Source organism: Labrus bergylta, chromosome 11, assembly GCF_963930695.1.
Source record: "Labrus bergylta chromosome 11, fLabBer1.1, whole genome shotgun sequence".
In the NCBI taxonomy this organism is placed as follows: domain Eukaryota; kingdom Metazoa; phylum Chordata; class Actinopteri; order Labriformes; family Labridae; genus Labrus; species Labrus bergylta.
The window spans coordinates 27,043,964-27,071,761 of record NC_089205.1 but is presented as its reverse complement, the minus strand read 5'-3'; the positions used below and the strand labels follow the sequence as shown (position 1 = coordinate 27,071,761).

At 39.7% G+C, this 27,798-nt stretch overlaps 1 protein-coding gene across 4 annotated transcripts in view; it reads right to left on the bottom strand.

The window, feature by feature from the left end:
* Nucleotides 1–684: 684 nt before the first annotated feature.
* The window catches only part of pak1 (p21 protein (Cdc42/Rac)-activated kinase 1), a 63,725-nt gene continuing 36,611 nt past the window's right edge, over nt 685–27,798 (bottom strand). For 3 of the 4 annotated variants that reach the window (XM_020643480.3, XM_065960101.1, XM_029279253.2), the window contains 14 exons: nt 27,668–27,798; nt 24,858–24,952; nt 22,288–22,435; nt 22,118–22,155; nt 18,652–18,768; nt 15,964–16,201; nt 11,515–11,578; nt 11,163–11,211; nt 9,787–9,899; nt 7,437–7,554; nt 7,013–7,112; nt 6,403–6,599; nt 5,950–6,087; nt 685–4,961 (listed from right to left, as the gene is read on the bottom strand). The exon at nt 27,668–27,798 is cut by the window's right edge and continues 90 nt beyond it. In XM_020643480.3, coding sequence (XP_020499136.1) covers nt 4,875–4,961; nt 5,950–6,087; nt 6,403–6,599; nt 7,013–7,112; nt 7,437–7,554; nt 9,787–9,899; nt 11,163–11,211; nt 11,515–11,578; nt 15,964–16,201; nt 18,652–18,768; nt 22,118–22,155; nt 22,288–22,435; nt 24,858–24,952; nt 27,668–27,798 — 1,633 coding nt within the window. In that variant the 3' untranslated portion in view covers nt 685–4,874. The remainder of the gene's footprint in view (nt 4,962–5,949; nt 6,088–6,402; nt 6,600–7,012; nt 7,113–7,436; nt 7,555–9,786; nt 9,900–11,162; nt 11,212–11,514; nt 11,579–15,963; nt 16,202–18,651; nt 18,769–22,117; nt 22,156–22,287; nt 22,436–24,857; nt 24,953–27,667) is intronic. The other variant, XM_020643481.3, reaches the window with a different exon arrangement.

Here is a 27,798-nt window from a genome sequence, read left to right as displayed (position 1 = left end):
TCCATCACAAAACTCATTCTCTATAAGCCCGAGGATGAAAGGGGAGCCGAGGCCGCCGATTGGTAATTATCACTTTTAATTTGAAAGTGTTGGTTGGATTTAATTTCACAGCCAGACAGACGGTGAGAGAGCCTGCAGGCGGAGAACAGAGTCAGACGGATTAAAGCTGCCCCAGACTCAGGCAAAGAACGCTCGATTACATAATTAAGTTACAGAAAGGCTTCAGAGTTTTCGGGTCGAGATCATGTTAGAAATCAAAGTTCTCAGTGTAATTATTTTAAAGTGATTATTGTCGTTCTGCATAGAAAGCTCTAGTCACTGATTGTGTCATTTGCCTCGACTGATGATGAATCACTTCAGTGTCATAAAAAGTTAAAGGAGTTTAAACCGGTCATCCTCAGCACCCTAAACACTTGTGGAATTCGTTTAACACCCACACACACCCACAAAACCCAGGAAGAAGGTAAGTTACAAAATACATCAAGAAATAACAAATACAACCTTTTCAATCCTGATCAAGCGCCTTCAGACCTGGTGAACTTTCACACTTTGGGTCTGTTTGAGATAAGAGCTACTCTACATGCATCCCTGACACAAACTGGTCATGAAGAACATTCTGTACAAACCAAACAGATCAGTCCTTAGTACGAGGGTTTTTCTCAAATAAAAATAAAACAGACCAGGTTTCCAGTTTTTGTACAGTTTTATTCTTTTCATTTTCCAGAGTTGTTTCAAATAATCAAAATGACTTATAAACAGATAAATTATGGCTCTGATACACCGGGGAGTGAAGACTACATCGACCATCTCATGACTGTACCAAGTCTGAACCCCCCCCAAGCTGATTTGATGACTGTGACCTGCTTGGTGACACTTATACCGTAAAAATTATTATTTTAATCTAGTTAACCAGACGAGGCAAAAAAGGCAGGATGTGATGGTCATCAGGAATATTAGTTTAACTTATACTTTATAGCCAGAAACGCCAACAATCAACCACCAAGAGTCCCTCATGGTTGTAAATTAAACTGAGTTTACTTTGTTTTCTCTGAATGTTAATGGGAATATTCCATTTTGTGTCACCTCGACTTTCCCAAAGCTATTGTACATGAAAACTTCTCAGTAGACTTTTATTAATTTGGGTAGTTATCCAAAATAAAATTGTGAAACTGAAACTACATCTTTTAGGAAGCAGGTAAACAAACTGCACAATTGTCCATAAATTATTTTAAGATTGACCCATCTTTAAAAGAAAGACCTACAGGTAGACAACATTTTAATTGTCAGATTAATACAAGCTCATCAAAGTAACCTTTAAGGTAAATGTGACTTTCGACCAAAGCAAAATTCTTGTGGTTTCACACCCGACAGGCATCTAATAAAACTTTCTGATTGTTTAAGAATACTTTCTATTTTGATGAGTGGTTGTCAAGAGTTAAAAATAATTAAATCTGGATCATATAGTTCCCCTGCTTTTCTTAGAGAAATCAAAAGGAAGACCGGGTGGGGGGCGGGGGGGCGGGGGGGTTCAGACCAGGACACACAACACACAGTGGCAACAGTTTCAGGCAGTTTAAAGCGAGGGTGCTTTAGTGTCTTGCTCAAGAACACTTCAGCCATCAGGTTTCATATTTATGAACATAATGAGTTTGTTGAATTTCATCTTCCTGTCCTTGATTCAGTGCTGAGACAATAAGGTGGTAAGAATCATTTTAGAATAATAAATTGTTTGAGCAAACCGGCCAGTCATTGATAACTGAATCTCTTTGTGCTCCTCCTTTTAGGGTCTCTCTGTCTCGCTGTACCAACTGTACTGTACCAACAGGTCATATAAACCAGCAGATTAATAGATTATCTAATTCATCTTTAATTTCCTTCCAGAAATGTTGACCGTTCACTGCTGCTCTAAATTGTTGCCAGTGCGTCGTTTCCATCAGAGCGGTTCTGAAGTAGTCTTCACCTTTTAAAGCAGTTTAAGGCCAGAGGTACTTTAACTCTACATCAAAACAATCAAAACCAAGAAGCAGAAAATAAACTCAGAGTTTTGAAGAGATGTTTTGGAAATGTTTGGAAGGTATTTACACTGCAGTTGTAATTTCTTCTTTTTTTTTTAAAATCGAGTGATGAATAACCGTGGCTGTTGATCTAAAGCTTTGGCTCTTGTAGAATAGGAACCTGTGACTTGACTGTTACAGGATGTTTTTGTTTATAGAACAGAAAGAAAAACGTAATCCAAAGCAAATACTCAAACCTCGATATCCAAATGAAAAACAGGTGATAATCCATTTTCTGACACTGATCAGTTATTTAGAAAAACAGAGATTCTGTAAACAAGAACAGATTGTTTTCATCTTTTTTTTTGTTGTTGATGTAGTTCTTCTTTCTTTTGCACATAAAATATACACCTTATGTTCTCCAGGGGAAAAACAGAAAGAAAAAAACACTGTACCTTCATAGCATTTATTCCTCTTATTCCTCTAAAAATAGGATTAAGAAACGGTCGTGTCTATCGTACACAAGCATCCTTCATGTATCCTCTTTTTTTAGTTTCAGCATCATCCCAGCACACTTCTTTTTTTCCTCCATCTTTAATCGTACCGTATAAAAAGGTTGTTGACATGCACATTCTCTCCCTCACAGTCTCAGCGTCGAGCCCACAAACAGTGAAGTCCCAGAGCCGCAGATGGAGCCGGTTTAGCAGCGTGGATTATTTTAAATTAAGAGTGAAAGGAAAAACTGAGATGCAACTGTTTAAATACAGGTTCTGAAGGTTTTTACTTGCACTGTGAATCTTTTATTTTTTATGTACAACTCAAAACTGTTCAGAAGTGAATATGATTTGGTTGAATTGCATTGTGGGTAATGTGGGCAGACCTAAAAATCCAGATTCTCCTGCACTGATTTACATCCTTCTTTCTTTCTTTAAGTAAAAAAAACACAGCTTCCACACTTTTTAAAAATAAAACCTTTCTATCAGGATCCAGCTTCTCTGACAGCAATTTAAAAGAACAAGACTTTCAACAAAGTAATAATAATGAGCCTACCTGTAGCCAGGGCAACTTTGAGTCCAACATCAGCTTCCCTGATTCATTATTCTAACAAACATTCTTATAAAAACAGAAACCATAGACTGTTTAAAACACAGACGTAGTCTCAGTGAGTTCACCCACTGGTTTCTGAAGAGGTGTAATGAAACTTGAAGACGGTGCTCGCTATGTTTGAAATGCTGACTCCAACTTACTTCAGGCTAATCTAGAAATAAGCAGTTGGAGCTTTGGGCGCCAAATGAATCTTGTCGGGATTTAGAAAAAGTAAAGTCGGGCCTCCTGTCAAACAGCTACACCGCGTTCACCTGTCAGTCAAATCAGCCATGCCCCTAAGTATGCATAACTCTTAGCATTACAACCCCAAAAAAGGATGTTAAAAAAATCATCTCCTGTATCATTTTTAAAAATTAAGAAACAACCTATAGAGACCATAATGTAGTTTTTTGTACCAGACCGTATACTTGGTTATTTCTGCAGTAAAAATTGGCACGTTTGTATGGACTCTAATGGGACTTTCTGGGTTTTAGGAGGCAGCCTCAAGTGGACACTGGAGGAACTGCAGTTTTTTGTACTTCAACACTGGGTGTAAACATTTACTAGACGTAATGGAAAAAATGTCATGGAGCCAAAATGGCCGAACTGAAAACCAAAGATTTTAAGTCCAAACTCATTCCATCCATGGCTCTGGGCTCGACAGTCTGTCCTTATTTTAGTTAATATGAATAATCTATAACTCACAGCTCACACCGCAGACACAACAGAGTACCAAACCTCACCTGCTCCGTGTCAAAAACTACAGAAGGTTACGCTACAATCGACTTAATCAATATCCAAACATCCCCCGTGTGACACACACACACACACACACACACACACACACACACACACACACACAAGTTGATAAAAAAAGTTGGATTAAAAATAAAATCACAAATGCACTTTGAGATTGAAGACGACATAATAGTCAGATTGAAACCCATGGATGATTGACAGTCAAGACACACACACAGACACACACACACACATACACACACACACACACACACACACACACACACACACACACACACACACACACACACACACACACACACACACACACACACACACACACACACACACACACACACACACACACACACACACACACACACACACACACACACACACACACACACACACACACACACACACACACACACACACACACAGTCTACAGCAGAGGATGCTGGTTGGCTGTTGTGGTCGGGCTTTAACAGACAAGATAGAAAAAGACAAACAAACTGATTAAAAAAAAAACTCCCATGAGTCTTGGGGCTCCGAGGAAGAACTTTCTGTCTCTCGTAGTGGATTGTTCGTACCGGCTGTGGCGTTTATATGTCAGCGTTTATGACATCACCTGATCACAGATCGACTGATGATGTCATTCATGCTTTCTGTCCGAGTCCAGCGGAGTGATGACAACAGATGTTACAGGAAGAGCCGTTCTTTTTTTTCTCCCTGTGAGGGTTTTTTCGGAAGAGCGGTTGTATGGCAGAGCTCAGGGTCAAAGGTCAAAGGTTACAGGAGGAGAGAAAGTTAAAAACAAAAGAAGAAGAAGGAAGAGACTGTAGGTTTTTTTTTTAACCCAGCCAGCAGCCATCCCACTCTCCCATCGACTAAAAAAAGAAAGAGCAGGGAGAGGTTTGAGGGATCGAAGAGAGAGACAGAGAGAGAGAGCGACAGAGAGAGAGAGAGAGAGAGAGAGAGAGAGAGAGAGAGAGAGAGAGAGAGAGAGAGAGAGAGAGAGAGAGGGACTGACAGACGAAATAATGAGTGCAAATCTAGCTAACGGTTGTTCTTGGCAGCCTCCTTGGCAGCCACAATGAGAGGGGTCAGACTGGAGAGAGGCTTTGCCATCTTCAGAAACTGATGCTAAGAGAGAGAAGAGAGGATGAGAGGGGAGAGGAGGAAGAGAAAAGTACAGGAAGAGTAGGGAAGGGGACAAGGATGGGAAGAGGAAGGATTCAAGGGAGGAGAAAAGACAGAAATATGTCAGTTTGTTGCACAAAAACAGAGAAAACAGACACTGAAAATCATTCAGAGTGACATATCTGATGCTAAAATTGAGCGCAATAGAGCGGCACGACTTTTAGTTATAGATTTCTGCAACACATCACATATGAAACACTTTCCTACACACAGATAAGACCCCACTGCAGACACACACACACACACACACACACACACACACACACACACACACACACACACACACACACACACACACTTCAGACCTCAACAATTACTGAAGAGTAATGCAACAAGGATTCTCTAACGACACAGAAACACTCACAGAGGAGACGTTAACATCTCTAACAGGCCTCCTTCTGAAAGATTAAAACTCCCCGGCTCACCTCAGAGCTCTGACTCATCGAACAGTTACCCAACTAATGTAGGTACTCTTTTATACCCCCACCTACAAGTCCCAGCTGCACCCAAATACAACTGCCTGTGAGCAGAAGGCTGAAACTAATAAAAACACGATGACTGGGTGCAGTTTTTATTCATTTAAACTACCCGGAAAATCACCTGAGTCAGACTGAGAGTAAAACTATATTTCAGCCTCTTCTTGCATCTCCATCGGTCTGAAGCTGTCAGAATGATTTCTAATTGTTTTTATTGCATTTACACTCTTTTTATGCGTTTTAAATAACTTGACTGTTTTTTTTTTTTAGGCTTTTATGGTTTTATTTATTTCTTTATTCTCCATGTCTGTGAACTCACTGTGCAGCCCTTTGATAAACTTTGTTGCTTTTTAAGTGTGCCATATAAATGAATGGGTCACACGCACACACACGCACACACACGCACACGCACACACACGCACACGCACACACACACACACACACAGCCGCTGTACCTGCAGGAGCTCTTTAGCTGACCCTCTCTTCTCCACGTCCATCTCCAGACATCGGTTCAGGAAGTCTCTGAATGTCGTCGACAGTTTCTCCGGGTTCTGCAGCTCTGGCGTCCCGTTGGTTGCTATGAGATACAGCGCCTAGGCAACATAAAATGAATAACAAGGAAGATTACAACTTCATGGAAACACTTGTAGGTAAAAACACACATGTGGATGTTTGAGGTCTTCCATTTTAGTGCCATCTGGTGGTGATATTAAGAATGACATTGAGGCAGCTTAACTCCTTATATAGTGTACTGTTGTATTTTCTAACTGCATATTCTATATTCCCAACGATTTGGAGCAGGGTCTAAAAATGTGTGTGTGATGAGGGTGGGAGGGTCAGTGCACAGCTCCTCACATCAAAGTTAAATATTGTCTCCCCTCACTCGGCCTTCATTAACATGTTCTCACCCTGAGTGGGTTTTCATTGAGGTACGGCGGCTCCCCCTCCACCATCTCGATGGCCATGATGCCCAGAGACCAGATGTCCACTTTAGGTCCGTACGCTTTGCGGGTCACGACCTCCGGAGCCATCCAGTACGGCGTCCCGACCATGGTGCTGCGTTTACTCTGCTCAGGTGTGATCTGGGCGCAGAACCCGAAGTCAGCTGGGGGGGGAGAAGAGGACAAAATGAGTTTAGAGTAACACCTTCATCTTCACCTACCATCAATCTGTAAAATGTCATACACTGTTACTTCATGTTGTCAAGTGCTTTGCTCATGGTGGAGTCAAGTTAGGGTTGGTAAAATATCCTCTGCTTGAGATAACAGGTTTCATGAATTGGTGCTATACAAATAGAGATTGATTGAATGCTTAATAAAAACAAACATTTCCTCTCACTACTGAACTTTAATACAACCAGAGCTCCCCCTGCTGGTCAACATAAGAACCTACAACAAATCCTCAGCACTGTACTGTAGATACAACTACATACCACAATTAATAAAGAACTCTTAAATACGCTGAATGATTATTTGACATTTGAGTGGAATGAAGTGATGTGAGCTGTGTTGGACTGACTGAGTTTGACGGAGCCGTCCATGCCCAGCAGGATGTTGTCACTCTTGATGTCTCGATGGATGACCTGGTTCGAGTGGAGGAACTCCAATGCTTGGAGACACTGGAGAGACAGAGACAGAGGAAGAGACACAGGGAGAGAGAGAGACAGAGACACAGGGAGAGAGAGAGACAGAGACACAGGGAGAGAGAGAGACAGAGACACAGGGAGAGAGAGAGACAGAGACACAGGGAGAGAGAGAGACAGAGAGAGACAGAGACACAGGGAGAGAGAGAGACAGAGACACAGGGAGAGAGACAGACAGAGACGCAGGGAGAGAGACAGACAGAGAGAGACGTATACATGTTATTTTTAAGGTTCTATTCAACCAGATATCAAAGCTGGTGTTTTTTTTGTCCTTTCTAAATGTCCCCTCATGCCTCTTACCTCTCTGCACACAGCAGCTATCTGGGCTTCATCCATGCAGGTTTCCGTGACAACATCAGTCAACGAGCCTCCGGCCAGGTACTCCATCACCACCCACAGCTCGTCACCCACAAGGTAACTATGATGGCAAACAACAAACAACAAAATGCAAGTTTGATGTGGATGTTTTATCAGACCACAGAGGTGAGGAGCTTCAGAGCCCCAAGGTCTCAAAAGAAAACAAGATGCTGGTGCTCTGTAGAAAGTTATTAAATGGAGTCAGACAATTCCTACAAATTCACCCTAAAACCTATCTAAATTCTTCTCTCCTGCATTGGAGCACAAAGGACTTAAAATAAACAACCATAGCGTCCTTAAGAGTCCTGTGAAATTACTACACGACTCAATACAATCTATTTTATGTCGTGGTTAGAAAGAGGTCCCGCTTTTTCCTGTTCCTGAAGTTGATTGTTCTTAGTTTTATTCAGTTTGTCCGTAATGTTCCGCGATATTGCTTTTGATTTGATGTGAAGAAGCACTTTTAGCTTGATTAATGAAAAACAGAAAACCTCATAGAGACGCTGTTTACTGGCAGACATCCCCTTCTCATTTATAATGAACCATTGTGTATAAAACAATATTTAATTCTCATTTAACGCTGAACTATAGAGTGGAATGAAATAAATAAAGGAGTATTATTACAATAAGTCATTGACACGGCTCTTTAAAGCATTACAAAATAAATAAAGGAGACAGAAGGCCGATAAATCTTTCACTCCTGGAAAACACAAACACACACTACATCATTGACAGTGAAAATGTGGTTGCCGTGGCGATGACAGCATTATCTTCAGTCACTTTTGTGCCCCTACATGTCTCTCGAGACAATCAGGTGTCCAAGGCAACCAGACCCCCCCACCCACATGTCCCGCCGGTTGGCATGGCGATAGGTGAACCGGACAGCCTTTCATCATGGCCTCTGTCTCCTCAGAAATGTTTACAGGGTTTTTTTTTTTTACTGCTCCTGGAACATTACTGAGGGAGTTTTCCAGGTTTCCAGGGAAAGTTTGGGAACGTTACATTTGGCTCACGCTGCAGCAGACTGTTTGTTTTCTTGTTTCAAACGTTCGCTGCTTTAAATATTTTCATCTGTGGGATCAGCAACATAAACAGACGGATCCCAGCCCGAGTGTGAATCGGCCAAAACTAAATTTAATCCTCCAATTTTTAAAGCTGCAGCCTCCAGTGAAGTTGGCAGCTCGGTTACAGAATATATCATCTGTTCATTTGGTTTACAGGAGCTTCCTAACATAAAAGTGTCTTGCTCTATATTCCTATATATTATATATTTAGTTTCCCCTTTTCCCCACATTGAGTTGGATCATTCATGTAGCGTGACGTCTCGCTTCTTATTGGACCATCATCAGACCCACAGACTTTGGCTGATACAGTTGAACAAGCAGATGCAGAGGGGCACAGCGGTTCTGACTTCCCACAACAAATTAACCTATTTTAGGATATTTTAGAAAATTCAACGAGACACCTTAAATGAATGTTTTCATGAGGGTTCGACAAGATAAAGAAAATCAACTTCAAGAAGATTAATTTTCTTGCCGTTTTTTATTTTTCATTGGCGTTGATTTTTCATCATAACTTCTTTGTAATTCTTCACATTTGTTTTACAAATGAACTGAGTTTTAATGTATTTTAGTTCTTGTCAGTAATCCCTCCTACAGAAATATCACTGGAACATGTCGAACAAACTGCACAGCTCTGATCTTTCCCGGAGATTTTGTAAGACTCCCACACTGCGGATATTTTCTTCTTCATTTCACCATGAAAATAAATTGGAGTTTGTCAAACAGGGGACTTCTCCTGCTTAATACAAAACTGTCTTCTCTGGATCAGCAGTTTGAGTTTGCAAGCTCAAAATGAATGCAATACAACAGATACAGCTCGGCTACTGACATCAGTGCATGCCACATTATTTACAGATAAACCGATATAAGCTGGTGCTGATGTTCAGCGGATACACCTGCATCCCTATTTTATATGATTTAAATATTGTGTAATTATTTCTTCTGAACCTTTAAAGACCCTATCTTCCAACTATTCATACTATTGCTTCTCATGCTGTATGCTGGGTCACTGAGATGCGATAAAAAAATAGTTTGAGGCACAATTGCATTATTTGTATACATCAGATTGTGCAGAGCGGACTGTGAGAGACAAAGGGGCTACAAATCCACAACACATCCAAACTGGCACTTTTGCGCCCGGTCATTTTCTCTCTCTGGGGTCTGACAAACAGTCATGAATAAAAAGTATGTTTTTAGATGATTGTGTATGCGTCAGTGTGTGTATGTCTAACCTGTCCAGGTAGTTGACTATGTTTGGGTTCTTATTTTCCCTCATCACCAGAATCTCGTTGATGATCAGTTCCTTCTTTGGCTGCTGCTGCAGGTTCATCTGTTTGATGGCGACCTGACAAAGCAGAGGAGGTTGGAGAAAAGAAAATGGTGAGAAAGTGAAGCCAGGTGACTGAATAGACGCTGAAAAGAGGGGGAAATCCAAAAGCAGTAAAAATGCAGGGAGGCCTGACAGACATTAAAAAGTGAACACAGACTAATCCTCACAAAGTGAAACTGAGGAGGATTAGTCTGAAGGAAAAACTGAGCTCCTTTAAAAAGAAGCTGGAGGTCACAGCTGTTGAAGCCAGACTAAAATCCAGTTACTGCCATCGCGTTGAGACTTCTTCTCTCTCTTTAAGTCTTTTTCTTCTTCTCTTCTCTTCACCCTGAATGAACTTACATCTCTTTTAAACTTTATTTTGATACTCAAACATCCAGCATCTTAACCACATAAATGCATTCTGTTTGAACTCTAATTCTCTCATTAGTTATAAATGAAAGCCTTTAGTCTGTGGCCAAGTCCAGACATTAATTTCAGCAACATTTTTTACTTGGGAGCTCAACTGGGCCGAGCAGGGTAAAGTGTGTGAAGTGAACCTCCTCATACAGGGGAGGAACTTCATGTTTCCTCTTAACTCTTGTTGTGCTAAAGTTCACCGGTCCTTAAACTATCAGAGTTTAGAAGCTTTAATACGGTTACGCTGTCCAATGAATCCCTCGTTATATAAACAGAAAAAACAAATGATATCATGACATCCTGTGTTGGTAAATTCTTGAATGTTTATTTCTCTGTTCTCAGTGCGCCTGGCTAAAAAGAGGGATGGATGGATTCAAGATTATCCTGAAACTTTAATTACTTCAGTTATCTTCTGACATTCCCTCTGCTGCAATCGTGAGGTTCAAATGGGCACTTTTAAGTTTTATATATACCAATAATTATTTGATCGAAGGCAGGAAGTTTGGTACATATATTCAAGTCTCTTTTTATCTATCGTCACCAACAGGTCAAATGTTCATATTTTATCACCACCTGCTCGTCTACTGTCATTCCTCACATTCTCAACTAAATCATCAACTCAAAATCAATTTAACATTGAAAAAAAACAGCTGCATGTTGGATTGATTTAAACATCTTAGTGTGAAAATGCTCCAGCCGCACAGAGCAGCTAACATTTCTGTGGACTCGTTTTCTTGAATAACCTCGGTGTTTAAAATGTCTTTGTAGCGTTGTGTTGTTGATATTCCCTCTGAACCAGTGAGGACGTCCACATCTGTAAGATGAAGGAGGACGAAGAACAGATGAATATACACGGACATGATCATGAAGGAAACTTACCTCCTGTCCTGTCGCGATGTCGATAGCGGTGTACACGGTCCCAGACGCCCTGAAAACAGACAGCAGGGGTTTCTGTTAACCTTTATGTAGAATATGAGCAAGTCTCTGTCGGATAAAACTTTTTGTACTTCTTAAATTAAGAAAAAACATCTGCAGGTTTCACACTCTTCACAACAGCATTCAAACAATCAGAGGGCTTTTCATCCTCCTGAGTCATAACCCAACAATTATAAGGTCGATATGAGGCCATTCAATTTGACTTCTTTCGTCTTTAGAAACACCTTAAAATGTTTCTTTGAGTAATCCTGAACGAGTGACATGACGACTCAGCCACAGTAAAAGTCTAACCTACCCCTGTCCGATCTTCTCAAAGCGTGTGTATTTCTTCTTGGGGTCTCCAACACTTACAATCGTCCCTGAGTTAAAGAGAGAGAGAAAGAAAGAAGCAAAACTTGATTATCGTTTGTTCACAAAAAAATCTGCAAGAGGGGGAAAAACAGGCTTTTTAATCCACTGCATATTTATATAAGCATATATAAAGATATACCATTTGGATTTGTTCATTTTTTACAGTAGAACTGAATTTGAATGGATAAAACCGTTTGCTTTCTATCCATTCAGATTCTACTCTATGTTGATCACACTCAGGTCAATGCAGCATGCGGACTGAGAGAAAGAGCAGAGAGGAGAGAATCAGAGAAGAAGAAAAGAGAAATGTAAGGAAGGAGAGATGGGACAAAAACTGAACAGTTCAAAAACTAAATGGAGATGTAAAGAAATCCATGGAGAAGCTTAAAAACGTACAATTCAGAAGATACAAAATAAGAAAACGCAAAACTGAGAGACAACAGATGTTTGAACTGCACAAAAAACAAATCGAAAGGAAGAAACAGAAAGAATGACAGAAAGGAAGGAAGAGAGAAAGTTGCTCTGTCTGCAGCTCATAATCAGAGGACAAAACCTGGAGTCACTCTGTAACCGCAGGAGACATAACGATGGAAAGAGAGAAGACGACCAATCAGACGTGAGGATTGGACAGTGGGGGGCGGGGACAGTGGATATCAGGTCTGTCAATCAGAGAGACAGACGGACAGACAGGCAGTATCCTGGTCTTACCAGCAGAGGGAGATCTGAGCACATCTGGACAGGCGTGGGGCATGATTTAAAAAATATACAGGCTTTTATTCAGGGGTTAACACACACAGTGACACATATCAGTACGGGACTGAACTTTAAAATGTTTTTTAATTGTTAAAAGAGAGGTGGCATGCTTGTGATTCTTTGTCTTCTTTGTAAAGCCCATCAAAGGTGATATAGAAACACATTCTTTTAATTATTATAACTCAAACTTTGTAGACTTAAAATAATATAAATATGGAAATAAAGATGACTTTCTGCAAGATTTAGGAATAGTTTAAAAATAAATTGTAGTTTTAATCAGAGTGCATCAAGCTGGGAGGGTGAGACCTCAAAACAGGTCACAAAACAAATCTTGTGTGTACCTATGGACTTGTTTTCTCTCTAAAGAGTTAAATAAAACATTTGGAAATGAAGAACAGTAACATTGTCATGGATCTGTTTCACATACAGAAAGTGACAGAGCCACCCTGACATATTTTGTTAGTCAGGGGACAACAATTCTGTAGCTGCTGATTGCCATCTTGTTTTTTGTTTTTTTTAGAACAAGGATAAGAGGAAAATTTCCATCCAGGAGGTCCTGCCCTCAAACAGATCCTCATTTATTGTCTTGTTATCTAAATTGGATTAAGAATAAACAAATAACTCAGTTCATGCTGTACTAAAAGCTTGAAACAAGTGTTAAGACCATACAAATATGAGGAAAAAGTTTACAGTAATAAGACGTAGATTAAATTACGCATTGACTTTGATCCAATCTTATTAAATGTAGTGCAACCAGTGGAGTAGCCCCCTGTTGGCCAGTAGAAAGAATGCAGGTTTAAGCCACTTAAGTACCTTTAAAATACAAAGCTTTATCCAATTATTGAGAACAGTTTTGGGATTTTTCTGCTTGGAAAAAAGTATGTAATTTTGAAATGCACAGCTGGGTTTAATCTGCCTTTAGAGAAGGTTAAAAATCATGGAGAGCATGATCAGATTTTATAATGGTTGTTCTCACAAGGAAGAAATGATTCTCTAAAAGGTTGAAAAATTGAATGCTTTGGATCATAGCCTATAGTACATGTACAAAATATATATATATATTATTCAGTTTAAAAATGGAGTAAATCCTGGGTAAACTTGAGACATCTAATCAAGGTAAGATGAGAGACGTTCAAACACAAAGCCTCAGAGAGACTTTGAATATTTACATTGAGATCATGTCTGAAATAGAGTCTGTGGGTTTACTGAGGCAGCAAATCTCTGATGACAATTTAAATTCTTTCAAATCTGTTCATTTCTAACAAAAGTATCTCACTGTAACATCTTCTAGTTGTGTCAGTTTGTTCCAAGCGTGTTGAGAAAGTGACAACAGGCAGCAACACAAACACAAACACTGTAATAAACGGAGGTTTTTCAAACACGATTCTTTGGACTCTGAGACTCTGCAGGGAGCTTCTTCTTTTGTTAGGTAAGTGATAAAGTTATGTAACGACGTCTGCTGTACCAACAGCCCACACTTCAGACTTCTGTGTAAGAACAGAAAACATGATTTTCTTTAAGCCTCACAGTGAGATGTTTTCATTAAAATATGACTTATATTAAAAATGAAATATCTTAATCAGTTAGGACACATTAACGTCAGCCTGCGACCTCATACTACACAAAACACTTTATATTATTTACCACCTCTCCAACATCTACTGGAAGAAGCTGGTGCCTCGCTTCACTGTGGCTCGTTTGTGTCTGTTTTTATTCTGTTAAAGCTGAAGTGTGTTTAACCGTTTTAAAATGTGACGCCTTGTCTAAATGTGTTTTAAAAAGCGTATTTGAACACACTTTGCATGCAGAAGTAGACAATAAACTATTTTCTATTCTATTCTAAAATGTTGCATTAAACATTGTTCATCTTAAAGAGTTGGTTATCAGTAGTCCTTAATTTTACTTCCTAGCGGTAAAGAAAAACTCATCATGTCAAATCATATCTGCAATTAATCCCTACTTCACCAAAACCGAGAAAAAAAATACTATTTATAATGTTTGTAATGTTTTATATTCTGTACAGTCTGAGGTGTGGATGAGTCGTATAAGAGTTAATGGTTCTAACAATTGGAAACTATTATATTGTATATTCTTAATTATTCTAAAAGTGTTCATGTTAATATAATTTGGATGAAAGGAGTAGTGTTGCCTTTGTGTGAGCTCACTAACTGGTTCATAAAAATAGAAAAAAAAGAATCAAATGAAGAACTCCACTGGTATTTGTTTCACATTAAGTGTTGTGTTAAAGTTTCTGTTTTTAATGATACTATGACCTAATAAGTAAAGAGGATGAAATGTAATAAAATATTGAACGTTTCTTAAAAAGACTAAAAACACATCAGCCCGACTGAGACTAAAATAAATCCACATCCTGCTGCATGAGAGAAACTGTGAGTGTGCATAAAAAGAGAAGGTGATGAAGCACAGGAGAGTAAATGAGACTAAAATTAGCATTCGGAGACTAAATGTCCTCAATGAACTACAGCAGATAAAAACGGCATCAGACTGCGTACCTGTGCAGAATGTTTTCTGCTTTAGAGGAAATAATAACGGTCATAAACACTCAGACAGTAAACCTTAAGATATAAGGAGGTGTTGGGTTTAGGAGGATAAAGGTACGGAGTGACAGTCTTTGTGAATCCTTTTTCTGATACAAAATGTGAATAAAGTGTGAACTTTAACTTCTCTTATTCTAATAACCACCCAATAAATTCACCAGAGGACAAACGTACAATCACAGAGGACAGACTTTAAATCAGGTGCAGACATGTTTGTGTTCAGCTGATCTGTCAGAGATTTATATCCACAGACTTTATAAATATGTTACTTCAATCAATTCACTTTTAGAAGTATCTGTACAGGAACACTCTGCAGATATTTTCTGTTACTGCATAAATACAGTTTCATTACAGGAGTGCCATGGCTTCTCACTGAATGATTTTCTGAAGTTAAAAGAGACTGAGTGCTATCTAACACCTGATGTCAAACTCACTGAACAATATTTAAAAGTCATCTTCTGTCCAGTGATTTCATGTAAAACCAAATGAGTGGATTCAACTCAGCTGTTTCTTCAAGGACACATTTCAGGAAAAAAAAAAAGAGAATTGGAGACGACTGAAGAGTCAAATAAAACAACGCATTTTGGTTGAGTGTTCAGGGTGAGGATAAATCTGTAGAAATGAATGTTAAACTTTCTAATGTCCAAAAGCAATAACCGATAAACATGGTGTATGTCACTGTGTGTGTGTGTGTGTGTGTGTGTCGGCCTCGTATCAGCAGCTGAAAAGTTATTTTTATGTTTCTTTGGTGGATAATCTGAATATGTTAAAGTCTATTTTGAGCATCATTTAAAACACTTTATCACTAAAGGTTTAAACATCACATCCACATGGGAGTGCTGAACATTATTGAACTCTTTTTTTAGTCTCAGGTTTTTCTACCAGGTGTTGGACATGCCTGAAGGTATTTGCTCCCACTTAGCCACAAGTGGTCGAACACTGATGTCAGGTGAAGAGGTCACCTATACGATATAAATGTGTAATATAGAATATGAATTGTATGATAAAAGTTTAGATTATGTCACTTTAAAGATAATCCGGAGTCTTTAAAAAGTGTGTTTGGGTGTAAAAATGAGCCTTACGTAGTTTCTCCAGGATCTCCTCGTCTGACATCTTCTTCTTCCTGGTTTTATCCAGGGGGCGGGGCACAGAAGGCCCAGGGGCGGGGCTTGCACTGGGAGGGCTGCTGGGAGCTCCCTCTGCAGGTGGGGCCGGGGTAACAGCAGCAGCAGCGGACGCCGTCGGCGGGGAGATCGGGGAGGTCGCGGCATCTTTGGTCGGTGGAGCAGGGAGGGGCTCGATCACTGAACGCGTGTATATCTGAAAGAATATGTGAAGAAAAAGAAACATTTAAACTTGAGACATCATAGTGCTTTAAATGTTTCAAACTATTTTTTTTTACAAGTTATTAATTAGATTCTCTCTCCTGACTGTGAAAATGTGTTAATATACCAAGACAGGCCAGCTTGATGCTGTTTCTGAGTAACTTCATTTTGTTCTCTTTGTTTGCTATTTGTTATCATGTGTTCCAAAATGATAACCACCTGTTTAGCCTGTTTCAACTAAAGCTGAACATTGTAATGACTTCAGGATTCACTGCTGGACTTTTTGTTAAACCTGAGTACGTCACTGTAGGTGCACCTAACAGCACCCTGGACCAGACCCAGCAGAGAACAGAGAGCTTCTTTGAAAAACTAAATTAAAAACCATCCTGCTACCCTTGTGACTGCCACACATGCGCACACACACACACATACACACACTCACACACACACACAGAAACACACACACACACACACACACACACAGGTCCTTGTGGTCTTATTAGAGAGTTAAAGTGAGGCTTAATGTGTGTGAGAAATCTAAGGAACGACTTTTACCTGGACTTCAGCAAAGACTCATCTGGGACCGTTTAGTGCAAACCTGGGAGACCTCAGAGTGTGTGAGTCACAATCTGTTGACTCCTTTAATGTCGGTCTGATTAAATGTGTGTAAGGCTTCAGATGTGAAAACCTGGATGCATTATCTCTTCATGTATACATTATAGCTGAACGAGGGCGGCCGACTCTACTTGTTATTGAGTTCAGGTGTCTCAGATTCATCCACTGCTTACATGGAATACATCTCAAAGCAGTGACGATAGATAAACATAAAAAGATGTTGTTTAGCTCAGTGAATTTAAATGTGGCAGTACCAGGAGAATAGTTACCAATGGCATGAGATGTTTGGTGGTATATATCGATTTAAAATATAATTGAAAAAGCATCTCCTTGATGAACTCTCTGATGTCTGTTAGACAATGCTGATCTAACCCTTGATGTGTTTGTATTTCACCTCCATAACCTGTGCATATTAGCATTATTAACGTTATCCAGGTCCTCTGTTGTGTAATGTCTGAATGTTGTATTGTTTTTGTTATTGTCACTTATGTTGTGTTTTGTTTGTTTTTGTGGTTATTGATGTAATATGATATGCAGCTTATAGTCTACATTGTTTTGGTGAACTCCAGGAAGAATAGCTGTGGCTTAGGCCATGGCTAATGGAGATCTGAATAAATTAAATTAAATTAAATTAAATTAAATTATCTTTGGGTGTTTCTACTTGGTTTGGACCAGGCCTCTTACTTTAAGTGAAGGATCTTTGAATATTTAAGCCAATTGGGCAATTTCAAGTTTATTTAGTTTAGTTCAGCATGTGTGAATTCAACATGTCAGAAATCAGATTATTGACCTCCAGCTGTTGAGAAGGCCATAACACTTGTTTTAAGATAAAATTGGCACCAATCAAAGGAGGCTGCTTTGTCACTGACAATAAAAAAAAAATTAAATAAGCGGGCTTCTTCATCAACAGGCTTAATATTATTACAATCAGATACTAAATAAAAGTGGACTTCTTTGACCCTACTTAGACTTAAACATCGGCGTACTTTAATCTACAAATCTATTTTAGGTCTGCTTCCTTCATACCTTCTGACCTTCATCAGTCAGAAGAGTACAGGGACTTATAATCTTCGATCTCAGGACCTTTTCTTACTGTCTGTTCCAAAAGTCAGAACTGAACCGGGGGAAAAGGCGTTTAAGTTTGCTGCTCCCTTTACTTGGAACGAATTACAAAAAGAGCTGAAACTTAATGAACTTCTCTCGTTGGATGCTTTAAAGAGGAAGTTAAATTACTTGGAGGCGGACACATCTGGCTGTAGATGTTGTGGATGATTTCTGACAAACATTTTGCTCTTTGGATTTGTTATTTGTGTCTTTTAATGTCTGATGTATTTTGTATTTGAAAGATTGGCTGCTCGTCGTCCGTGTGAAACTCTGTAAATGTTTTGCTGCCTGTCTTGGCCAGGACACTCTTTTATTCTCAATGAGTTTCTTTCCTGCTTAAAAAAAGGTTACCGGTAAATAAAATAAAAATAAAAAAGTTGCAATGTAAACAGAAAGAGTTCAGACTGTCTTCGTTAACTTTCTTCACAAAAAGGGTTCCAGTAATTTCACCCCTGAAAAATATATTTAATTTCTGTTGTGTAAAAACTAAAATGCATCCTCAGGCAGGAGTGTGATTATATTCATATGTCTTAACACTCTTCAGCAGGTGATGGATTGTGTGTGTGTGTTGTTTGCTTACATGAGGTGTGTTTCTCTCTCTGTGAAGACGCACTTCAGTGTTTAAGCCACACAGTCAAAGTGAGGACAGTTTGGACGGCCTTCAAAAACTTCAAATGTGGTGTTACTGGGTCCTCATAAGTATAGAAAGAACATGTGTGTCCTTACTGATTTGGTGTGTTCTGGTCGGGGGGCGATCACCGGCGGCGGCTCTGCCTCATCTTCGTCATCGTCCTCGGATACGGTTGCTATGGCGGGCGTCTCCGACACGGCCTTGGAGCTCTGCTTGATGTCACAAGGGGAGAGAGGGCGGTGCCTCAGTGACATCATCTTCACATGAGCCAACAGCGATACCAGACCCATCATAGCTTCCTGCCGTCACTGCTTAATCGTCTCATGGTGCAGATCAGTCCTCCCAGCCTCTGTCTCTTCTTCTCTGCTCATTTTTAATCTAAATTTAACCTCCTCTTCGTCCTGCAACTCCTCTCCGTCTTTCCTCCTTCTTTCCTTTTCCTTTTCTCGCCCTGCTCTCGTCATCACTGCTGCTGTCTGAACGCCCCGGTCATGTCTGGCTTCTGATGCCCCTTGCCACACATCCTCCTCTCCATCCCTCTCTCCTCTATCTCTCTCTCTCTCTGATGGTCTGATGCTCGGCTGGTGGCCAAGCTGCAGACACAGGGAAATGGTGAAAAGATGCTGATTCACAATGCAGAGGACAGAGAGAGAGAAAACCAGAGAGAGAGAGAGAGAGAGAGAGAGAGGGGGGAGGAAGAGGAGTGCATCTCTGGTGGATTGGCATCGCCATCACTTCCTCCTCCCTCCTGCATTCTCACCTTCAAAGTTTTGTTTAAAGGCACCTTCCAGGCAACACTTTCACTGCGACAACACAAAGTCTCACTAACTCACTTTGGAACAAAACAACTGAATTTAAGGCTCTGCGTGTCTGTGTGATGTCCTTTTCTTTGGCCAATCACAGGTAACTTTGCTTTGAAATAAAGTTGTCCATTTGTCCAATAAATATGTTTTAATGTAACTATTTTCAGGATCAGGATTCAACAGGTAGTTTTAAAGCCCTCTGGTTTAACAGCTGACATCAAAGCATCGTTTTTATTATCAAATGTTTGTGGTTGCTTGCTCATAGACTGACATTATCAAAGTTAAAGAACAGGGTGTTACAGATGTTTAAGATTCAAACCATTGTCTTTTCAGTATCTTTGTCCTTCCTGTCCCACAAATTCAGGAAAAAACCTAAAGATACATTTAAGCTTCCATTTCTGCATCAGGATGTATTCATATAAATTGCACAATAAAAACAAATCTTGTACACATGTTGTCTGTGTTTGCAGCATTGAGAGGCTACATCTGCATTTCATTCATTATGCAACTCTGTGATCTGAACGACATGAAAACACATGACCTAGTTCACTTGAATGCTTGATAATTTAATTTAACAGTTTCTACTAATCTTTAATAAATAGTGACAAATTAACTGAGCTTTTTTATCGCAGCAATTTATCAAAAACAACAGAGATTAAACGATAAAATCAAACATTTTAGGAATACTCGAGTTAGATAAGCGGAAAGAAACCACTCTATGTCTGTGTATAATAAGTTAGCGTAGCTTAGCATGCAGACTTTACACAGAGGTAATGCTCGCCTGGCTCTATCCAAAGGTAATTTCATTGTCTAACAATCTTTAATGTAATTTATTCTGTCATTTTCCAATGTAGACAAAAAAACAGGTTTTAAACAACCTTTCTGATATTTTGATGAGTATCATTTGAGCTCAGCTAACCTGCTCTCCTACAGTTTGTCCGGTAAAGAACTGAGTGGTTTCCTCTTGAATGTTTCTATTTCTCATGTTTCAAATGTTAAACTTTTCTTTTTAAGATGCAAACTGACATATACAAACATCATACTGTCCTTTTATAAACTGTTATGATAATATTATAGCTAGCAAACGTTGCTCTAATGTCTGAGAACATCCTGCAGCATGCTGGGAGTTTGTCACTTATGGTGATTTGGGAGTTTATAGGTGAAAGCTCATGAATACGTTTTTTTCCCCTTGGAGTCAGTGTTAATGAATAATACTTAAACGATCATAATCACATAAAGTTTAAGAGCTAACTTGTGCTACACTGAAGGTCAGAAACAGATGCAACAACTAAACAGTTCAGAGGAAACACAATCCTGCACTTTCTGTTCTTCTTTACACAGTTGTCCTTGAACAGTATCCGTCTCTCCCCTCTCTCCATTTCTATCACTCTTTCTCCCTCTCATCTCACCTGTTCAGTCACTCTTCCCCTCTCCCTCCATCGACACTGCATCTCCTATCGTGCTCTCCGCTCTGTCCTGTCAAATGGTAGATTAGACCTCATCTCCTCCCCTCCTTCCTTTAATCTCCTCATCCTCTCTCGCCGCAGCTCTCCCTCCTTCCTCTCTTATAATCCTTTCATACCTTGTCACCCTGACAGACGACACACCGGCTCCACTTTCCTCAAAGAGAGACTACCCTTAAATTTATCCTCAACCTCGCCTTGCAGCTGGAAAGAAACCAGAGCTCAGAAATCCAAACACCTCATTATAACAAAGCTTTATATTTCTGTTGAATTTTGATCACATATTTCTACATGAAAGAGCAAGTTCAGTAGACGCTGTTTAGAATGAGCATGTCATCTTTCTACAAAAAGCTAGCAGCAACATGAAGGAGAATGAGTGGCAAAGAAGTGCTGATAAACCCGGGTGAGATAAGCTGATGAGATGTTTTTCAACTCACAGTAAATGTACAGACTCAAAAGCATTGAGAAAACTCTCATCAGTACTAAAAGCTGGTTCCGTTGACGTCTGACAACTCTCAGAGAGGTCGATGGTTGATATCATGCAGAGTGAGGCTCAAAATTAAAAACCACATCGAAGTCTGTTCATGTTTGATCCAGCTGAGACCGGGGCTGCTGAGATTGTCATCAGCTCCACAGAAACAACAAAGAAATATTCAACAAAGATTTTCATTAAGAAACACATTCAATTTAACAATTTTACGACTATTTTCCAAACAGTCTTTAAGGTCTCTGGATGCAGTCTCATAGTAAACAGAGTATTTGGGGTGACTTGCACATCACTTCTTCAAGCATTAGTTCGATAGACAAACATATGAAATATATGACAGTACTTTACTTATTTTGCCATATTTTATTTATGTATTCATTATCATATGAGAATGCATCCATAAGAAGTTAAAATATCTGTTCAATTTACAGAGTTTTTTTTACAGAGCTGGTGATGGGAGAGGCTAGCTCACTTCAGTCTCATCTCTGTTGAGAGCTGCACCAGCATGTTTGTTTCCTGACAGGATGTATGGGTTGATTGTGAGCCTCAGTATAAGAGTCAGCAGCTGTGACGATAAATGTTCCTTCAAGTTAGAAGTCAGTCCTGTGGGTTGCAGGCAAACTGCTTCAATCAAATAAATAATTTCCCACAGTCGTTCTTTTATTGGCTTTATCTTTAGCTAGCTTCAGCATCAATAAAGCCTGTGCCTAATTCTTATTTGTTAATATTCTGAGACTTCCTCTGCCTCGTAAACAAACGTGCAGAGATGTTATGACTAAATTATGAAACAAACAGTTTTGTGTCTTACCGTTGTGTTGGAGGAGTTGAAGGCGTCTGTGGTTTTATCTGCAGGGAACATAAACACAGCGGGAAATTAGAAGAAAAACAATATTAAAGAGAAGGAAGATGTTTGAATGTAAAAGAGTGTGTGTGTGTTTGTGTGTGTGTTTGTGTGTGTGTGTGTCTTTCTGTCCGTACCTGTGAAGCTCATGTATTTCTGGCTGTTGGCAGTTTCCTTTGAGTCGTAGAACTTCAAAACGTCGAGGACGGCCTGTGGATTCTTCTTCTGCTCCAGCTTGGTGATATTGGAGGTCTGCAGGAGCCGAGCCCACTGCTCTGGCATGCCCTACACACACAAACACACACACACAGAAATGTGTGAGTTTAGGATCTGATGACATTTTTCTGTTCCTCTGTTGATATTTTTTTTAGCTTGATCAGTGAAAATGATTATTCCAATGTTCATGACACAACGTTGAGAGATAGAGCATGGACAGAAAGAATTAATTTGAAGTATTTTATATTTATGTGTTTGTAAAATATACTTCAGTGTTTTTAAGTCCTTGTTGGTGAACTTCAGTCACCATCAATGGTTCTTAAGTGGACAGAGTGGACGATTACAAGAACCTGATTTCGTTTTTCTGTTTATTTCTGAATATGTTTTTATATTTTACGTGAATGTGACGTCCTTTATGTAACTCTTCTTGTGTATAGTGTTATGGTATCATATCTAAACTTATCTTTTAGTTTTAACAAATAAAAAGGACAACATAGACGATGCATTAACGGGCACGACCAAATTTAAACATAATAGTTTACATAGATGGTTGTTGTTCCTGCACATGAAGAGCAGACATAGCCTTGAGGTTTTTAACAGTAAAGTGAATGGGTAAGTTCTGTAACCAGCTTTCTTTTCTACACTGTAAGATTTGTTTCATTGTCAGACTGCACAGATACTCCATTGCACATTTTGCGTTTCTTTTACTTTTACATTTTTAAATGGTACATATATTGTAATTGCTTCCATATTTTATTATTTAAGTTATTGCAATTTTTCCTTTGTTAACTGTTTTTTGCACAAATACACCAAGTCAAATTCCTTGTATGTGTAAATGTATTTTACACTTGGCAATAAAAAACGATTCTGATTCTGATTCTTTGTTATGGCCAGCAGGGGGCGACTTCAGTGGTTACAGAAAAAAGTCTGAATGTATAAAAATGAGCTAATAAACCTTTTTCTCATTTAAGTTGAACTTCAGGAAACCTTTTCCTACTGACTTTATGGGCTCAGCTGCTATCTTCAATTTTCTATTCCTCTTGAACTACAGCGCTGTTCAAAATGTTCATTTAGTTAATTATAGGTCTATTAGTATTACAGTCGATGAACAATCAAGGACTGTTTTATAGTCACTCCTGGCTCCAAAAAGCCAAAATGAAAATAGGTAAAATGCCAAACACAAGGCTGTAAAACAGCAGTTCACAGATTTATATTGTTGACATCACCTTGACTACATCCAAGTTTTACAGACAGTCAATGACTTGCAAATTCAGAAGATGGGACTGTGCAGAGCTCTTCTCTCTTGGCCCTCAAGTTTAATTTATTTTCTCTATTTAATGTGCAGTGATCATTTCTATTACTACACTTTGTAGATTAAGTTAGATTAGTTATATGAGTGATGTTAAAGACAAACGTCCGTAGCTTTGTGAGAAACATTTAGTGACAGACAATACATCAAAACATTGTCGAAAGAAAAACACACAAACGCAGACACACACACACACACACACACACACACACACACACACACACACACACACACAGGCTTTCTAAAGAGTAGACAGCCTTGTCATATTTGTACTTCAATCACATAACTGGGTCACATCTCTTTTCCAACTCTCTCTCTCTCCACTCGTTTGTCTGGGTCAGTCCATCACACACACGCACACGCACACGCACACGCACACGCACACGCACACGCACACGCACACACACACACACACACACACACACACACACACACACACACACACACACACACACACACACACACACACACACACACACACACACACACACCTTCTGCTCCGTCCTTGAGCTCTACTCAGGTTTTATCTTCTCCTCAATGTTCAAGCATCAATCCACCAAACACAACGACTCTGTGCTCCTCTACACTGTTGTTTACTTTTATGGATTACATTAACGTTGTTTTGATCTCAGTAAAAAGGACAAACAAACAATAAAAGATACACATACATATAGATATGTGTATGAGGAGAGGAGAAGGAACTTCTGTATGTCCCAGATTACAGGACAGGAAGGACAAGCACACACACACACACACACACTCACACAAACACAGACACACACACACACTCACACAAACGCAGACACACACTCACACACACACACGCACGCACACACACACACACACACACACACACACACACACTTTAACTCCCAGCTAAACAAGCTTGGTCAGGCGGATCAAGTGAGTCAGCTAAACAAGGAGTCTTTGTCTAATGTGATTATTTAAAAAGGTTCATTCGCCAACTGTGTGTGTGCATCTAACACACAGACACACACATTTATACACACACTCTCGCACGCAACAATGAACATTGGTCCTTTGGTGAGCAATTAAAATGTGATGCAAACACACCAGACACACTAAATGCCCACCATAGACGCACACCGTGGTCGCTTTAGGAGTGTTACAGCACACATGGGGAAAAAAAACCACACAAACATCAGACGTACAAACACTTACAGTGAATTCCCCGGTGACAGCATCAAAGCCGACGTGGATGGTGTGTTCGAAATCTGACGGCAGAGAAATCTCTGGACGCTCCTTCTTCTTATAGGCTGGAAGAAAAAAATTAAGAAACAAACAAAAATTACTTTGAAGGTTACATATTATGCAAAGTACTCTTTACCATATTTTTCTGAGAAGAGTCCATCCTCTCTGTCTTCTCCCTGCACCACTTTTCAGAAAATGTGTGCTCAAACAGGCCGTTTGGAGATCTTCCCTTGATGACATCACAAAGGGCAGTAACCCCTCCCCCAGGTGGGTGACACTCCCACAGCTAGGTGTTTGTTCTGCCCTCTGAGTCTGCCTTCTCACCGTAAACAATAGGACATGGAGCGAGAAAGACTGAGTACACCCAAGCCCTTCCAGAGAGGGGGCGTGGTCAGACACAGCTCATTTACATATTTAAAGGTACAGACACAGAAACAGTCTGTTCTGAGCAGGGCTGAAATAGAGGGGTTTATAGACATGATCAAATACAGGATCAGAGTGGATTTAGAACAAGAAACTTCACACGTGTTTTGAGGAGCTCTGAGACTTATTTAAACTGGTTGAAGAGGAGAATATGTCACCTTTAAGTCATTAGAGTGAGCTCAAAGAAACCATCATGAGGTCATGTTTACAGAGGATACTTGTTCAATTGTGATCATTAAAGTTAATTCAGTTTAAACCAAAAGGAATCTGGATGATCTAATAAATTATTAATGAAAAGAATAAAGGCTTTTCACTTTAAAAGAGAATAAAAACATGGAGATTTAGAGTTTTGCCGTTGCTGCCGAAGCTGCAGAAGAGTTGCAGAGAAGCGGGTTAATACATTTCCTACAAAGATCTTAATTCCAGAGAGAAACAGCCCCTTGTTCAAAAATCTAAAAATGCTTAATATTCAGAAAAAAAAACATTTACCAGATTTTCTAATTTGTGTTTCACCAAAGAAAAGAAAAAAAGAGGTTGAATAAAGGAAGAATTACTGAGGAGAGGGAAAACTCAGAGAAGCAGTCATAAAGAGAAACAGTAATGAAGACGGAAAGAGAGATGCAGACAGAGTGAGGAAAATAACACAAAGGAGACACCATATGCTGTGAACGATGCACAGTGATCCTCTGGGAAATCATTACTCTGCTGAGAATCTCAGACACAGGAACCCCCTGGGATCACTAACAATGATGCAGGACCACCAGGCTCCTGCAAAGCATCATGGGTGATCGCTGTTGCTGTGTGTGGAACAAGCGACAAACTTCTGTTGTTGAAAAATAAATCCAAGAGTCCAAGAAAGTGCAAAAAAACTGCAAGTTCATCGAGTGTCCACTTAAGACTGGCTCCAAAAGAAACCACACACACCCCATATTAAAATGCCCATTTTAACAGCAAGAAATTACTTGTTACAGACTGCTAGAGTCAACTATTTGTTCTGAAAACTTCAGGCTTTAACAGCACACATTGTATAGTAGGTCATTTATTTTTACTCATCCGTTTTGTTTTCATGCAGCAGAGCGTTCATATTCATAAGAAGGGGGGTTGTAGCTGTTGGTCAGGAGGCTTAAGGACCGCCTAAGCTCCACCTCTTTGCCTGCTGCTAGATCTTATTAAAGTTAGTTTGAGACAAGATTACTAATATGGCGACCGGCATCGATTGGCTTCAAAAGTCTGCTTCAGAAACCAATATGTGACATCACTGAGGCTGTTTTCCATGTTTTTCACAGTCTATGGTGTCGAAGCATCCAATGGGCTACTTTATAAACATCAACAGGTACATGCTTGTTTAGTTTTGCATCTTCTTATGGGGGTATCATATCATGCTTAGCTTAGCTTAGCTTAGCACAAGACTTGAGAGGAGTAAACAGCTAGCCTAGCTTCTACGTATTACGTTTTGGACGATCGCCACTGCTGTTAAACTTTATTAATCAGATTTACTCGTAGGAAGTATCGCAAACAGAAAAAGGAGTTTGCCTTTAAATAAGACTGCTTGTTCTATTAAACTTCTTCTTTCTTCTTTTTTAACACATGATTGCAGTCCTGTATTATTATTATTATTATTATTATGAGACATTATGGAAGAGTCTACCTCCAGTAGTGACACAATAGGGCCAAGTAAAAAAACATGAGGGATACAAAAGGAGGCTTCACTTCAATCTACAATCATTTTTATATATTTTTCATACCTCATGATGTAACCTCAGATGAGTTCTACTGAGCAGTGAGCGTTTTCTTTTTTCATCACTGCCCTGATTCAAAGTTATTTCTACTCCGAAATTCTTGTTTTTTTTTTGTTAGGCCAAGGTATCCTCTGTACGGTGGCCTGTTCAGGACAGTTTTTCCTACCTAGACACATTCAATATTAACATATCCATATCAAAGGATCCTCAAAGATATCTGCTCCCATCATTTAATAAACAGTTTACTCCTAATCCGAATTCAAAAGACGTTCAGAGGAGTGAAAGTGAGTTACCTTCTGCTGCAGGGTTTGATAGCAGCTCTGACACAATAAGGCCACACTGATGAAAAACTCCACTACTACACCTCTCATGCACAGGTGGAGGCTGTGAAAAGTGGAAGCAGACACACTGAGGAGGACTGAAATGTGTTTGTGGAGTATTGATCGAGCTGCAGCCCATAATAAAAAGCTGATATCTTGGAGGACTTCTCAGCCACTGGAGTCATTTTGATCAGAGTGACCAAGGACTTAGAAACACTGCAGCCGTTTGAACTCTTCCTTTGCAGCATAAAGCAGCCATTTTTAAATATGACATCACTCATGCACCAGTAGTACTCACTTTTATCGCCTCCTCCGGTCAGGATGAATCTGATCGAGCGGTCTTTCTTCTTCTTGTCCTCCGGGTTTGGTGGGAGGGGCTTGGAGCCGTGGTTGAGGGGGGCGGGGTCCTTGTTGCAGGAGCCGATCATG